This window comes from Alligator mississippiensis, chromosome 13 (assembly GCF_030867095.1).
Source record: "Alligator mississippiensis isolate rAllMis1 chromosome 13, rAllMis1, whole genome shotgun sequence".
Classification (NCBI taxonomy): domain Eukaryota; kingdom Metazoa; phylum Chordata; order Crocodylia; family Alligatoridae; genus Alligator; species Alligator mississippiensis.
The window spans coordinates 21,933,870-21,950,911 of NC_081836.1; the positions used below are offsets into that span (position 1 = coordinate 21,933,870).

Below are 17,042 nucleotides of genomic sequence, written 5' to 3' on the forward strand. Positions count from 1 at the left end.
AACGGTATTTAGGTTCATAAGGGAGGGGGAGAAGATGACATGTGGGGGAGCTGAAATTGGAGCAGGTAAGTAGGATGTGGAAAGGAGTGGTGGAGAAAGAATGGAAAGGAGAGCATGAGGTGCGACAGGTACTCTATTGTTGGGGGCTGTTGCAGTGCCTGAAATGCCCAAGGGAGCTTTGTGATGAGTCCAAGTCAGTGCCACACATGCTGTGGGACTGTTTTTATGCTCAACGGGTGTGGGGACAGGTAGTGATGTATTTGAAAGATATGGGAAGGGGAATGGGGGTCACGTTCGAAAATGTCTTATATGGGTTATCAGAGGGGACAGATGGGATGTGGGGGGTGAGGGTGTTGACCACGTGTATGAAAGTAGCACTACGGAAGGTGCACTAAACGGGTTGTGTTTTTCCACGTTGGAGTGCTTGCAGTTATACAGGTAGGGATGGGGACAAGAGGGAAGAAGGGGATGCAAGGTTGTGGCAAGAGCTGGGCTTCAGGGGCTTGGTTTTGGTTATGTCGGGTAGGTATTGGTTAAGTTGAGGTAAGGCACACTGTAACGGAGTGGGAGGGTGAGGACTGTGTGTGTGGGATACGGAGGGTAGGGGTTATTGCACCTTACATTTTGTTTTTGTCATATGTACCATATGACTGAAGATGTACATAAAGAAACACGGTTTATTTTGTTGTTGGGATATTACCACTGTCTTGGCCGATCCTGGCTATTGTATATGTTTAAGTGGTATGTGATTTTGGTTATCATGTTTGTGCTATGTAATCCTTGACACTTGTCTGTTGTAACTTGCTCTGGGGGGCCTCTGTTGGGGTCGTTTTTAGAATGCCTGGATGTGTTTTCTAATTAAAAAAAATTAAAAATCTCTGTTGCTTCCGCCTCACACGTCTTGAAATCCCCTGGGTAGAGCGTGAGTTTAGATTTAAATTGAGGGCAACACAGTGCTCCCCCCCTTTGCTCTTTTGGGGATGAGGATAAGGGAATCCCAGGTGGAAGGAGGATCTGGGAGTCACGGACAGGGCCGCGGCAGAGCTGAGTGCGGACGGGGTCCCATTATCCCCATGCAGCTCCTCCTGGGCCTGCGGCTGGCGTGTGCGCTGGGTACCAGCGGGAGCTGCTCCAGACTGGAGGCTGAGGGGCGCTGGGAGCAGAGGCTTTGTCTTGCGAGAATCTCGCTCCCGGGCCGCCCTTTCCGCAGCAGCCGCTGGCGCCAGGAAGACAGGAGCGGTCCGGCCGGCGGGGGGCGATGCGGGGCGGGCGCAGGAAAGCGGAAGCGAGCGGCCTGGGGAGCCGCTGGCGATGATGGGCGGCTGGGCTGGCGGCGGGCGGCGGCCCGGGGCAGCGAGGCCGAGGTAGCTGCGGTCATGCGAGGCTCGGGCTCGGGGCTCGGCCTCTTCTTGCTGCAGCTCTTTTCGCTCCGCGCCGCTGGCAGCGGCTGGACCAGCGGCCGCGCGGGTGAGTGTCCGCCCGGGCCGGCTGGGTCCTTTGCTCGCCGCCGCGGGGCCTGGAGCCCGCAGCCCCGAGCAGGCGGCAGAGGCCGGGCGGGCGGTGCGCCCCGTTGGCCGTTGGGGGCACGTCTCGGGGGGGCGAGGGCGACTGAGCCGGTGGGCTGCGGGCCGGGCCGGCCGGGAGCTCCGCCCGAAGCGGCTCCTTCAGGGCTGGCCGCGGCTTCCCTGGCGGCTCGGTGCAAAGGGGGCCCGGGCCGCCGGGGAGGTGCACCCCTCTGCGTGGGCTGGGGACCGAGCGCGGCTCTGGCGGGCTTCGGCCCCGCGCTCGCCCCAGCGTGTGGCTGGGCTGTCCGGAGAGACCCCAGCACGGCGCGCAGTGCGGGCCGGGCGGTCAAGAGCCGTCGCAGGAGAGGCGGCGTTAACCTTTGTGTGTGCCGGGGCTGACACTGCTGCCGTGCCTGCTTCCGGCTCTTGGGGCTAGTGCTTTCCTTGATTCGCAGCACCTGCTCCCATATCGTGCTATCCTTGGAAGTGTGTGTAAGGCCTGGACATTGATTCCTTTGTGTTAGAGACCAGTTGCTTTACATAGGTTTCTGTGAGTCTTAGAGAAACTTGGTAAGGGAAACTATTTGTGCCACTTGCCTATTGCTCTGTTAGTCCTTGTATCTGCCTCCTCCCCTCCCAGTTCTTGCATATGCCAGCAAGTTCTCTAATGCAGGCAGCAGAATTTGCCAGCTAAATAGGTTAGACTGAATGCCTAGCCCAGGCAGATCATTCAGATTGCAGCTAGCTCTAACTAACAGTGCTGCAAGCTCCACGTTGTTTACTTAAAGCACAGTCTCCTTAAACTTATGGATAGGAATATATGACATGGTTGCCTACAATATTAGGGAACTGGATTCAGTGACCCAGTCACTTTTAGTCCCTTGTTCAGAGAACTGCAGATCTCTTCCAATATAAGAAGACTGTGCAAGAGCAATCATCTAGTCTGATGTTTACTTCCAGCTCTCCATCTGCCACTGTCTAGCAAACTTAAAAAAAACCCAAAAAACAGTGGTCCCCAGCTATCTAGGAAGGAGCACTTCCTCAGTGCCAAGACCGAGTATCAATTAAAGCTCTGAGTAGCAACATAAAATTGCATGGTGAGCAAGTCATGCTCTTTTACCTTAACCGTTCATAGGAGTGAGTGTAGGACAAGAGAGGTGTTAGTACCTAGCCCAAAGAACTTGGACTAAAGCACTAAGCTTGAAGTGGTCTAAGTAACAGCTTTTTAATCCCTGTGGATAAGAGGTTATAAATTGATTATATAGGCTAGTTCCTACCGAAAGAACCAATTAGTTGGCCTTACCAGTTGCTTTGGGGTGGAGATCGGGTAGAACTGAGTCTTTTCATCTTTGTTCTTATTGCTTTCTGCTAAAACCAGTGTATTCTTAGGAAGCTGAAACAGAATCGAGTACTTGGATCTTCTCTGGTGGTCTGTCCACGTTGAAGAGACCGCTGTTGGCTCCACTAAAAGCAGTTTTCTGCCTTGAACTCCCACTGATTATTCTTTCAGCAGAATTTGCATGGTAGCTCTAGCTCAGTGGTCACCAACTAATGAATCTCGGTTGACCAGTCAATCTTGGAGCCTCTCGGAGTTGATCTGAGGCTGGGGGGGTGCCAAGTGTGCATGTGCATGCATGCGTGTACCCTACCTCCAGCTTAGCAGGTCAGTCCGTGGGGAAGGGAAGGGGTGGGAACCAGATTGAGGCACCCATGGTGAGGGACCGAGCCCTACAGAGACAGGAGCAGGGGTAAGGAGAGTGGGGCCCCTGCCAGGTGGGTGGTGGGAGGATCAAGCCTGGGTGGCTTCTCTAGGGGAGGGGGACTCCTGCCACTTTGTGTACCCTGGCATTTAGGGGGGGCATGTGCACCCCTTCTGTGCACAGCAGAGGCAGCTGCTATTGCAGGCTGGGCTTTGTGCCCTGAGCCCCGCTGCAGCCCACCCGGGAGCAGCCTGATGTCACATGTATCCAGCCACTGGATGGGCAGGGGATGAGGCTTAGCCCAGCGGCAGGACACACGTGGCATGGGGCCACTCCCAGGCAGGCTGCAGTGGGGCTTGGCGCAAAGCCTAGCATTCGACAGCAGCTGCTTCTGCCATTCACAGTTAGGGGGACATTTGCCCCCTGAACACTGGGCAGTGAGGGCACCTGCAAGCAGCTGTAAGGGAGGAAGTGAGGCTGGAGCTGGGGCTGGACCTGCACAGCCAGGGCACAGGACAGAGCTGCAAGCGGCACGTCCGGGGGCAGGGGGCACACACCTCGGGAGGGCATGGTGGGATGTGTGCCCCTAGATCTGCAAGCTGACCAGGCTGGCTGCCACTGCAGGTTAGGGTTGGGCAGTGCTTGAGCTGGGCAGCAGCAGCACTGAGAGTGGGGGTATGGGTGGAGGGGCTGTTACAGGCACCCAAAAATTCACCGTAGCCCCCCACATAACCTCCCCTCCGAGTACCACCACCCGTCCTGAATGCAGCACACCCCAGCTCCCTGCTGTGAAGAGCACAGCGCTGTCTCTCTTCCCCTGCCCCCCACACTGGGATTTGCACGGGGGGCAGGGAGGGTGGGCTGGGGCTGGAAGGCAGTGCTAGACTCTTCACGGGGAGCTGGGCTGTGCTGCATTCAGGCTGTGTGGTGGCACCTGGAGGGAGGCCTATAGCAAACTTTGGGGGGCCTGCAGCCCCCCTGTAGCCCTGCTCCCAGTGGCGCCACAGCTCAGCCTGCAGCCAGCCTGGCTGGCATGTGGATCCAGGGGCCCCCCATGCCTGTGCCTCCCCATCCCTGGGCCCCCCAGATGAGCCGCTCGCAGCTCCATCCCATGCTCTGGCTGTGTAGGGCCTGCCACTGCTCCAGCCCCACTTTTTCCCTTACTGCCTGGGTGGGGGGCATGGAAGATCAAGGCCCCAGCAGTGAATGAGGAAGTGAGGCTAGGGCTGGGGCCTTGATCTGCCCTGCCCCCACCCCCACAGTCCTTTCCCGTCCCCCACCCCTTCTCCCACAGACGTACCTGCTGGGGGGCATGCCCCCAAATATTTTTTTCTCCCTCTGCCTTGATCTGCCCCTCCCCTCCCCTCCCCCCTTTCCCCCAGACTTACCTGCTGGGCGGGGGGTGTTGGCACACAGTAGATCTTGGGTTGCTTTTGAATGCCAAAGGTGATCTCCTACTTAAAAAGTTGGAGACCACTACTCTAACTTTTAGGACCTCTCTCTACCCCTACCTCACATATTTATATTTAAACTTGGTTAATCTTTGACAGCTGTTCTTCCCTCTGCCCAGCTATTTCCTCATTGCTTGCACTATGATTCAGCTTTGGTTTTGCATTTTGACAAATGGAGCCAGCTTGGAGAAGTCAGCCCTACCTCTTTCTGTGAATGCTGTTGGTCAAGTTAACCCTACCTTATGTGAAGCTACAGTTCTTTGGAGCATGGTGTTTGCTTTTAGTACGTTACAGATACCTGTATAGGGCACAGAAGTTACCTCAGCATTAGAACATGAAACTGGAGAACAGGCCTTGTTCTGAGAGCTAATGAGGAATTTCTTAGGACCCAATAAGAGAGCTTTTACAGATGGATTCTTCTGTTTATGGGGCCAGTATTTCTGGAAAGTCAACTCCTGAAGGCACTGGCTAAGGCACTGGGATTTTTAGCAGTTTGTAACAGGTCGCCCTCCCCAGCGCTATCTTCTTGGTCATTTGCACCCTCCATGTGGGGTGCCCTTGGAATCCTTCTGTCTCACCCTAATCTTTCCTGCCACGTCTTAATGGAAAATTATTACGCGAGCAGGAGACTGCCTATTATACTGGGCATGTTGGGGTCTCTCCTAGGATGGCCGGACTCCTTTTTCCTCTGGCTAGGCCTCCTCATCAAAATCCACCAACCAGGGTTCAACTCTGAGGCTCTAGCTTTTCCTTCCAGTGCCTGGAGGCTTGTGGCCCCCTTTCCTGCTCCCTTCTGGAGCATGGCACTCCCTGGCCCAGAGGCACAGGCGTCAGCCCCACAGCAAGGGAGCCACAAGTTCAAAACCAGGGCGCAACACCACTAGTCCAAACAAAAACAAAAATATACCTGCACCCTCAGGTGCGCCAGGCCTCTCCGGCCCTTTACGATCGTCCCTCGAGTACCAGGGTTTGTGTTGCCCCAAACTGTGCCCTTACTGGCACTCGGACTCTCTGCAGCCCTGTTTCACTCTGCGCCCTCACTGGCGCCAGGGCTGTCCCTCTCAAAAAGCTGTGCCTTCACTGGCGCTGGGGCTCCCACTTCGGAGTGGGTACCCAAAAATGAGACCTCCTCCGTCCCCTAATAGCCTCAGCCAAACCTCCGGTCCTTAAACAGCAAAAAAACACAAGCCCCTGGGCTGTAATGTAAATTCAAGCTGCTCGGCTAAAACATCATTCAAGCCTACTGGGCAATACTCTGTCCCTCAGCAGTGTCAGAAGCTGCTCCTAGTCAGGCCTCTCCTCTCTTCTCTGGGAGAGCTCCTTCCCACCTTGGCTGCTGGCAGGGAACTGCCAGCCTGGCCTCAGGCCTGGGGATTAAATGTGAGCCAGGCCCTGACCTTTCCAGTCAGCTGACTGCTGGCAGGTGTGGGTCACTAGCTCACTCTGGTTGCCCCTAGCAACCTGCACCTGGGTAATTATGTCTGCTTTACAAGTAGCAGGCGCCTTAGTGCCCTGCTACACAGTTCTTATCTGTTGCTGTCTGTCAGAAGTTACGGCCATCATGGCACTGAACGTCTGGACTCAGTCTGGCCTTTGGATTCTGTCTCAATGATCTAAAGGGGGAATGGTAGGTCTTAGGCAGCCTCCATTCCTCCATACTCTTGCCTAGATGTATAGTTGCAGGACTCTGTATAAGCAAATTCATCAGGCACCTGACTAGACCTCTTACATGTGCACCAAGATCCAGAGGATCGATAGTTGCCTACAGAAATAACCAAACAACCCACTAGAAAGCAGCATGTTTTTCCTGAGCCAGACCAGCTCTGGGTGGCTACCCTGTTTTTGTCCCACCATTCGCTGATGAAATGTGGGGGAGAATTGCCCTTGTCGCCACTGCATCCCTCTCAAGTGGGCTAGGAGGTGGGAAGAATCTTGCTACCCTATAAACTTCACTCTTTTCAGCTGCTTCTATAAATAATCTTATGTTCACTCTAGTTTTGGTGAGAACAGTGAAAATGGTTTACTCTTTTCTTTTGCTCCCCTTTCTCTCTCTTTTGAATGCCTTTTGCTTGGTCTTTTGCTCACAGCCCGCAGCTAGGCAGATTCTGAGCTGGACTGTGCATAAAGCTAGACTACATGAAAACATGCTTTTATTTCAGTTGTCTCAATCTTAGGGTTACCATATGTCCAGTTTGGCCAGGACAGTCCCAGATTTCATAGGCTATCCTGGTCAGTTAGTGAAAATTCAAACAAAAGTCCTGGATTGGAGCAACCCCACTAGCACTGCCCAGCCCAGCTCCTCCTGAGAAATAGCTGGAGGTGGGGAGAGGGCTGCTGGGCTGAGCACTGCTCTTCCTTCTGGGGCGGAGATCAGCTGTGTTGTAGCAGGGGGAGAGCAGTGTGGGCAGCTCATGTATGTTCACCCATTCACAGCCCAGCAAAGTCAGAACCATGGAGCAGCTGCCATGGTGGGGCTTCATTGGGAGGGGAAGCAGAAGGGGGCAGGGCAGCTTGGACCCCTGCCCTGAGGGGAGATGGGTTCCCTCCTCATCTTCCAGCCCCCCAGCCCCCCTCCTCTCCCCCCACAGCTGCTGGGACCCATATTTGGGGTGGTGGTGGCTCTGGGCTTTGAGCTCCAGACTTTGTGCTGTGACTGGCTGTGTCCCGCTGTGTGTGTGTGTTGCAGTGTGGGGGTGGAGAAGACAAGCTGGAGAGGGGGGAGGTCTGGGGAGCAGAGAAGCAGGGAGGAGGATTGATAGAGAGGAGGAGAGGAGTGAATGGGGGCATGAGGAAAGAGGCTTGGAAAGAAACCAAAGGGGGAGGAAGCTGGGTTCAGATGGGGGCGCTGTAGAGGGGGTCAGAGGGCGGCAAGAACAGGCGGCCTAGGTTCAGCCTCTCACTGACATGATGGTCAAGCAGCTGACATGCATGCACCACTCCTTGTGCTATACAGCAACCTGGTTTTGGAGCAGCTGCAAATGCACAGACAGACGCATACACACCACACTTGCACTTCCGACTGAAAAGGTCAACTTTCTGCCTGCTCCTGATCTTGTGCCTAGCAGAGCGAGCCCCAGCCACTTCTTTCCTGACTTTGCTTACCCCATTTCCCCATGGGCAGTGATTCTCTCCCTAAGCTGACCAGCAAGGGGGAGGTAGAGGGGCATGATGGGGAGAAGGGGAGGGGACAGTTTCTCAGATTTCCTTAAAAAATAATATGGTCACTCTACTCAGTCTCCACCCAACCACCATTCCCTCTCTGCTTCTGGCTTCATTCACCTGTTGCATCTTATCATTAACCAAGACTGTGGGCACTTCAGGGCAAAGATTGGTTTATCTTATTTGTAGAGTGTGTGGCACACCTAAGTTTCCCCCCCACCCACTCCCACCGAATCTGCAGTATTACATATTGACATGAAGCCCTTGACAGGTGGACTTTGTCTATGTACTGGTTGCGCTAGCTTAATTTTTATTGTATTTAAAATTTGATGTAGTAGAATCATAGAAAAATTGGGCTGGAAGGGTTGCCAGGAGGTCATATCTAGTTCAGTCCCCTGCTTCAGGTAGGTTCATCCTTGCCTGAGCCATTCCTAGACAAGTATTTATCTAATCTGCTCTTAAAAACTTTCAAAAAATGGAGATTCCACAACCACTCCAGCTAATTTATTCCAAGGCTCATAGTGAAAGTTCTTCCTAATATTCAACCTAAATTCCTGTTATTTCTTGTTCTGTCCCCTGCAGCCACAGAGAACAGGGTATTATCAAATCCCTCCCTGCCCCCCCCACCCCTGATGTTGTCTGAGTGGGGTAGGGGAGGCTGGGGCCAGCACCTAGGCTGCCCTCAGCAGTGGTCCGGGTGCGTGGAGCCTGGCCGGCAGCTGGAGCATGGCTCTGGCTGGCCAGGCTCCGGTTTCAGGCGGCACACACTGCCACCACATGTGCCACCCCACTTTCTTCTGTCATGGGTTTTTTGCTACTGGGATCTCCCACTATCAAAAATACCCACTGCACTACAAATTAGCGGTGCGGCAGATGGGTCTGCATGTGTGGCAGATGGGTCTGCAGCACCGCAAATGTGCACATGCACATTCGTCTAGATGGGCCCATTTAGGACCTTATAGGTCTAAATCAACACCTTGAATTGTACCCAGAAAGCTATTGGAAGCCAGTAGGCTGCTGTCACACCAGGTCACAGGCATCTAGGTCTAGGGCTATGTGGGGATTGTGGTGCCAACTGGGGTCAGGAGGAGTGAGCAGAATCCAGGGACAAGCCAGGTCAGGAAGCCAAGAGATGTAGGATCTAGGAACAAGCCAAGTTAGGAAGCCAGAATGGCCAGCAAAGTAGTTTCAGATAAAGTCAAGCCCTGTTGCTCAGATACTTGTTCTTTTGGGTGAGGGGTTTATATGGGATAAATGAAAGGTCAGATGACCCCAACAGGGCTAATCTGGTGACGGGAATTGGGTGGAGGGTTAGATCCTACTGGAGGCGTCACATCAGCTTTAACCAACTTGGGTAGCTAGCCATAAGGTGGCAGGCTAAGATGAGCTGTGGTACTGTCAGGTCAACTAAGGCCCCTTGTTTGAGGCTGCAGACGGACAGCTGCTGTGTTTTGCACTAGCTACAGTTTCCAAGCAGTCCCATGCATAGTGCATTGCAGTAATCTAGCCCTGAGGTTACAATGGTGGCCAGATCTGAACCAGAAAGGGTCACAGCCTTACTATATGAAGTCACTGAAAGCTACTCTTAGCCACAGCTGTCACTTGAAGTGCTGGTGCAGCAAAGGATCCAAGGTTATTCCAAAGCTGCAAACCTGAGTGATAAGGGGAGGCTGAACCCCATCAATGATAGGTGTCCTCATCTCATCTAAGAACATTTTTTCCAACTAAGTTGGTCTAATAAAAGATATCACATCTACCCAAAGAAGCTTTCCTGCCCATTTCCTGAGTGAGGGGGCTGAAGACCCAGCTTGCAAGACTCCAACTGAACTTGGTGGGAGATGGTAGTATATGCTAGGCCAGGGGTGGGCAAAATGTGGCCCGTGCACCAAGTGTGGACTGCCAGGCCATTCTATCTGGCCTGCGGGGCCCCTAAAATTTTAGAAAACTAATATTTATCTGCCCCTGGCTGCCTGTCATGCGGCCCTCGATGGCTTGCCAAAACTCAGTTAGTGGCCCTCTTCCCAAAATAATTGCCATGCCCCTCTGCTAGGCCCAGTGCTGCTGTCACTATTAAGGCACAGTGCTGTCTTCCCCTTCCCAACAGGCGCATGTGCAGAATGGCGGGGATGTCCTCAAGGTGCTCATGAGCCCAGGTCAGTCCTATGGTTGCAAGTTACCAGACATCCTGCTTGATGATGCAGCTGAGGGCATAGAATGCCTGCTGAACCACTGGACCCAGATCTTGTGCTTTATAGCTGGGCCACTGCTGCCTTTATGTAAGTGAAACAGTGCCTGGTGAGCACTTTTACCTGTGTACTGCCCTCTTAGCTTTTTGATCAGCGGGTACGGGTTTCCACCCTCCCAACTCAGGGAATTTTCACTGAATAGCCCTGGAACTGCTTTCTCTGCTAGTGCCTGCCACTGTGAAGGGTTGGGGCATGCTGTGTAGCTAAGTAAGCTCTGGTACTTTGCAGGCAGAGACTTCTCTGCTATTAGTAGTCCATGTATTGGACTGTCTTTTGATGGTAGGGAAGGCTGGCTGCTAGAGCCTTTCCAGCTCACACTCTGTGGTAGATTTGTGCCTGTAGCCTCCTTTGTTTGATGGTTTTGTAAGGTACCTGGAAGCTTTGGGATGTATCTGTGTGCCAAGAACTGAAACCTGTTATTACCCTCTTTAATAGCAGTGTTCTGGGTATAGGCCAGGACACTGCCTGCTATAAAGTATAAATCTTGTTTCCTGCTGGCAGCAGTCTCTCCTTGGCTTCTGAGGGTGATAGTGTCCTGTGCTCTGGTAGGGAAGCAGCTTGGCTTGTGTCCCACTCCGAAAGAGCCAAGTATTTAGCTGTGTCAGAACCCTGGAAGTCCCGATGGGAACAGCTATGGGCACTAAAATGGCCCCACAATATGCCAACCTTTTATATGAGCCACCTGGAAGAAGACTTCCTCAAGAACTGCACCATCAAACCCTTGCTGTACTTACGAAATATCGATGACATCTTCATCATTTGGAGTGAGAACCAGGAATCTCTAATTGAGTTCCACCAGAAATTCAACAGTCACCATCCCTCCATCCGACTTTCTTTAGAATACTCCAGCACCAACATCCCCTTTTTAGACACAATGATCAGTATCCAGAAGGGTAAAATACAGACCACAGTATACAAGAAACCCACAGACCAACACACATATCTGCACAAAACCAGCAATCACCCGAAACACACCAAAAAAGCTGTGATATACAGCCAAGCCCTCAGATACCACTGCATCTGTACTGAAGAGAACACCTGGGATCACCACCTCACCAATCTTAAAAAGGCTTTCACCCAGCAAGGACACTCCTCCAGAGAGGTAGATCGCACGTTTGAAAGAGCCACCCGGATACCACGTGAAGAACTGCTGCAGTACAGAAGAAAAACACCCACAAATCGCACACCGCTGGTTAAGACCTATCACCCCTCCCTTGAACCTATACGGAAAATCCTCAAAAAATTGCAACCCATATTAGAAAAAGACCCTATTCTTAAAAAAATCTTCCCAGAGCCACCCATCCTAGCCTTCAGACAAGCACCGAACCTCGCCAACCTCATCACAAGAAGCAAACTTCCTCAGCCCCAGAACACACCAAAAGGATCCAGACCGTGCCATGACAAGAAATGCAAAACCTGCCCCCACATCTCCACCACCTCCACTATTACTACACCCCACAACAGAGCCATCAGCATCCCAGGATCTTACAGCTGCACCTCCAGGAATGTAGTATACCTCATCCAATGCACCAAATGCCCTGATGGAAGATATGTAGGAGAGACCAGACAACAACTGCGCACCAGAATGAACGCACACCGGAAATCCATCAAAGACAGAAACACCCAATTACCTGTGGGGGCACATTTCTCACAGGAGGGCCACTCTCTCTCCAATCTCTCAGTCCTGATCCTCAAGGGAAATTTACACAACACTTCCCAGAGACGAGCCTATGAGCTCCATTTCATCAACCTGCTGGATACTAGAGATCATGGACTAAACATAGACATGGGATTTTTGATACATTATAATCTGCCTGGCAACTGACTCCCCAGCCCAGCCCAGCCCAGCCAGCCCCTGGCTTGTTTACTTTTCATTCCATCCAGGAAGAGCACACACCAACTGCTGCAGCGTCCTTAGCCTGACGAAGGGTTTTTGAACCCGAAAGCTTGCTTAATAACTGTTCTCCAACCATTTGGGTTGGTCTAATAAAAGATATCAAATTCACCCAAGGAACCTTGTCTGCCTATATCCTTAGACCAACACGGCTACAACCTAAACCCCTATACAGCCTTAGAGCACTGTTAATTATGAGAACAACTTAAATAGCACCTACCAGCTTTATTTCCTGGTGGGAGAAACATATGAGGCCAGAGAGGCCCAAGTCTTGGAAGGCGCCTTCTTCTCTGTGATGCTGAGGAATTTAGGAGTTAAAGGAAGCAGCCATACAATTTTGGAGGACTGTAAAGAAGTGTGTTGTTCCCTCCCTCTCCAGATAATTGCTGTTAGGAGATGAATCAGTCACAAAAGGACAGATAGATAGAAGTCACAGCACACTGTGTTAATTCTGTTTCTTTTCTTCCTTTCCAAGCCTTGCATTGTGTGTTTTTTTTTTTGTTTTTTGTTTTTTGTTTTTTTTTCCGTTTTAGCTAGCCCAGAATCTCACTTTCCAGGTGTGTTGCTTACAAAGCTGTAACAGTCTTTCTCATTTAGTTCTGTACATCTGTCACAAGAGCCTTCTAGCCTGTGTGCCCTGTTGCTTCTGTTTCATAGATTTCATAGACATTAGGGCTGGAAGGGACCTTGGAAGATCATCGAGTCTAGTCCCCTGCCCCAGGGGCAGGAAGTTGGCAGGGGTCATAGGATCGCAGCAAGATAAACATCCAAATTTATCTTGAAGGCGTTCAAAGTAGGTGCTTGAACCACCTCTGGTAGCAGGCTATTCCAGACCTTGGGGGCTCAGACAATAAAGAAGTTCTTCCTTATGTCCAGCCTGAAATGGTCTTGCAGGAGTTTATCACCATTTGACCTTGTCATCCCTTGGGGCCCTCTGGTGAACAAACATTCCCCCAGATCCTGGTGAGCACCCCTAATGAACATATAGGCAGCCATCGGATCACTGCTGAGTCTGCTTTTCGAGGCTAAAGAGTCCCATAGCTCTCATCCTCTTATCATAAGGTCAGTTCTCCTGACCTCTGATCATGCGCGTGGCTCTTCTCTGGACTCTCTCAAGCTTCTCCACATCCTTTTTGAATTGTGGAGCCCAAAACTGGATGCAGTACTTTAGCTGTGGCCTCACCAAGGCCGAGTACAATGGGAGAACGATGTCCTGGGATTCGCTTGAGAAGCATCTATGGATGCAAGCCAGTGTTTTGCTCGCTTTACTAGCAGCAGCATCACATTGATGGCTCATATTCATCTTGTGGTCAATCATGACCCCCAAGTCCCTGTTGTCCGTAGTACTAGCCAGTGTAGCACTGCCAAGGAGCATGCTGTGGGTTTTTCTTCCCAAGGTGGAGGACCTTGCATTTTTCGGTGTTGAACACCATCAGGTTCTCATTCCTCCCCCCCCCATTTCCTGAGCCTGTCCAGGTCAGCCTGGATCGCCCTCCTGTCCTCAGGTGTGGATGCTTTACCCCATAGTTTGGTGTTGTCGGCGAACTTGGACAGTCCACTTCTGACTCCAAGGTCCACGTCATTAATGAAGATGTTCAATAATATAGGTCCAAGGACAGAGCCTTGAGGGACCCCACCGGTCACAGGGCACCATGACAATTGACTTCTGTCAACCACCACCCTCTGGGTCCGACCACGGAGCCAATTCCCCAGCCAGCGGATTGTAGTGGATCCAAGGCCGCAGTTAGCCAGTTTTGCCAAGAGGTGATCATGGGATACCAGATCGTACTGTTGACGGCTTATCTTTTACCCTGTGATGTTGCATGCCCTAGTTTAGTAGTTCACAGCCTTTATGTAGAGTCAGTGCACCCCTCCACAATTTTTTTTGAGTTGGGTGCATCCCTGGTGTTTCTGCTTACCTCAGTGCTTCTCAGCCTGGGTGCTTCCGTGCTCCTGCCTGTATTAGGGTTTTTGATAAGCCTAAATCAGGAGGATGCAGTGGCATAACTAATGAGTTTTGTGCCCTGGCCAAAAACTCCCCTGTGTTCTTGGGGTGGCAGGGGGAATCAGGGTGGTCTTAACTTGGGTGTCCCTGCACCCGGCTCCTCTGGCTGGTCAGTGCAAATGGCTGCTCCATTGTTCTAGGGCTGCTGCAGCCTAGCCTGGCCCCTTGGAATGGACAGTGTAAATGGCTGCTCCGCAGCTCAGTCTGAGCCCTCTGAACAAGCAGTACAAAAAACTGCAGCCAGAATATGTCCTTTTGCCACAGCTCTTCTTGGTCCAATCCCATGTGCCTATCCCAGAAACAGAAGAGGTTAAGGACAGTCCTACCTGCTGTCATGCCTCTGCTTCTGGAAGGAATGTACGGGGGGGTTGGACTGAGAAGAGTTGCAGGGAAAATGTGGGCTCCAGCCACAGCTGCTTCTTGATCTGCCCCCACAGGATGTTTATGAGGCATTTTAACTTAGCTGCAGTGTCACCCACATTGCAGCACCCCTGCAAGGAACTTGCAGCACCCTTGGTGAGAAGTACTGCTGTAGTTACTGAGCAGGAGAACTTAAATTTGATTTCCAGGGAAAGCCATGTGAAGAGACGTGACTGACTGTTGAATGTACCGAGGTGATAAGGAGTAAGTGCAAGCATAATGCTCAAGGAAAAGGGGAGCATGACCCAGGTGTCTATTTAGTCACACGAAAGCCAACAGCTAATAAGACATGAAGCTCTGGCCATTTCCTGAGGCTATTCTTGACTTCCACATACTGTCTTGTGTCCCCTTCTCCAGCCTTGTCCTTGATTTGGCCTAGTCACCTGCTCTGCCTTCTGGCTTTTGGGACACTGCTTGGTAGTTTGTCTGCATATGCCATGTCTCTTTACTTTCTCAGTGGTTCCTGTAGGCCAGCAGTGGGCAAAATGCAGCCCGTGGGCCAAATGCAACCCACCAGCCCATTCTATCCGGCCCACGGGGCCCCTAAAAAATTTAGAAAATTAATATTTATCTGCCCCTGGCTGCTTGTCATGCGACCCTTGATGGCTTGCCAAAACTCAGTATGCAGCCCTCCGGCCAAAATAATTGCCCACCCCATCTCTAGGCTCTGTCCATAGTCCATCCCCTTCCCCTGTGACCCTTAGGTCATCAAGTTCCGGAACCTTGCACACACTCTGCAAGACCAGATTAAGCCTGCCTACTTCTTATCCTTGGGTATAGTCTCCAGAAGATTTGGCTCTGAATAGGAAGGTAGGTGACTGTGGCTGCCCTTTGCTGATGTGCTGCCTGACAAACAGGGCTACAGCATCCCTTGATTAAATTGCTTGTGTCAGGGCTGAGAATTAGGTGAAGCAAGGGCTCCTTTCCAGTGACACCAAAGTGCCTCCACATAATTTTTGGTATGAATAGGATTAGCTTTGCTGGATGCTGCCTGTGTGGCCCCTAACCTGCTAACTCTGCTCTCACTCTTCCAGACCCGCTCTACATCTCTGAGTATTTCTCTCAGAGTGCCCAGAAGCTGTCCTTCTACAGCTGGTATGGGAATGCCAAGCTCTTCCAATTTCATGTGCCAGAGGACACTGTTCTGCTGCGCTGGCTTCTTCAGGCATCCAAAGGGAATGAACCTGAGTGCAGCAACACAGAAATCACTATGTATGTATGACTTGGTATCTGTGGGCAGCAGGGCCCAGTTATGATGCTGTTCTATGGGAATGTGAACTGATCTTTCCTGACCTCCTGACTCTTAATGCTGCATGGGTGTAATTAAAAAAAAAAAAAAAATTGATAGTTTTTAAACATATTAGAAACACATTTCTAATGTGCCCCTTACCAAAGAGTCTTGGGCATTGAGTATTGGCTCTAATATCAAGATGAAAGTGACATAAGACTACCTGAGAGCACTACACAGTGAAGGCTGCTGCCTCACTGTCCCTAAGTGGCAGTGCTTCCCTCCCTCCTTTTGTCTGCAAGTACCTCAGGCCTGTGGGTAAGGCTGACTGCTTTGTGTAGTGCCAGTTACCCTGCATTGCATCTCAAAGGAACCCGGAGAATGGAAACAGTGATTAAAGGCCTGGACAAATTCTTTTTTGAGTGACAGGACAGATTGAATGTAGTATCTCAGGAAGGAGATGAATACACAGGCACGTGGTAAACATACAAAATAATGAGTGGGGGGATTTGGAGCTTTTTTCCTCTTTTTTTAGCAATACAAGAAGTAGGCAGGGGGAGTGTTTACACATGCAATTAATGTGAAGCAGTAAACTCCAGAATGTATTGCTCCTGGGTGTACTGCTTGAATGTGTGCCTGGGAGCAATAAACTCTAGAGTTTATTGCTGTTTGAATGTGTACTCGGGAGTGCAGCATGTTGCTGGAGCAGAGCAGCTCTGGCTGGCAGGCTGACTTGGAGGTCAGCCTGACAGCCCAGGGTGGCTCCCCCCCAGCTCATGCTGCAGATAGGCTGGCTGGGGCACAAGAATGCTTCAGTACAGGGCTAGCCAGCCAGGACAGCATCTACACATGTGCTGCTGTGGAGTAAATTAGTTTACTTCAGCCTAATAGGGATGCACATGTAGATGTTGAGATGTTTACTGCATAGCTAATTAGCATACTGCTCATTAAACATCTTGTGTAGACATGACCAAGCAGTGGCATTTAAATCAGGGGTGGGTAATTATTTTGACTGGAGGGCCATTTAATGAGTTTTGGTAAGCTGTCGAGGGCCAAAAAGGTAGCTCCGTCCCTTGACAGGTGCCGTGCCCCCGGTCACCATTTTGGGACCAGGTGTCCTGCCTCACCCCTGAGCTTTGCCACTGGAAGTTCCTCCCCTTGCTCCCCGAAGTATTCCCTTGTCGGGGGGGAGGGGGAGTTTGCCTTCTTGGGATCAGAAAAAAACCAAATCATATACTAATGTTGGACAGAAGACCAACTCATGGGTTCAGCAACCAAGGTCTCTATTGAGTGACGCACATAGATCAAGTGGGGAAAAGCAATGCTCTATCTAAAATCATTCATACTCTCACACATACACACAAGCCAATCCATTGGTGCTCCAGTTCAGTCACAATGTCTAATCCCAGTGCCTCTTGACATGATGAGTTTATG

At 51.4% G+C, this 17,042-nt stretch overlaps 1 protein-coding gene across 3 annotated transcripts in view; it reads left to right on the top strand.

The window, feature by feature from the left end:
* Positions 1-1,058: 1,058 nt before the first annotated feature.
* Positions 1,059-17,042, top strand: part of PGAP6 (post-GPI attachment to proteins 6) — a 70,088-nt gene continuing 54,104 nt past the window's right edge. For all 3 annotated transcript variants that reach the window (XM_059716543.1, XM_059716544.1, XM_059716545.1), the window contains exons 1-2: positions 1,059-1,467; positions 15,415-15,592. In XM_059716543.1, coding sequence (XP_059572526.1) covers positions 1,074-1,467; positions 15,415-15,592 — 572 coding nt within the window. In that variant the 5' untranslated portion in view covers positions 1,059-1,073. The remainder of the gene's footprint in view (positions 1,468-15,414; positions 15,593-17,042) is intronic.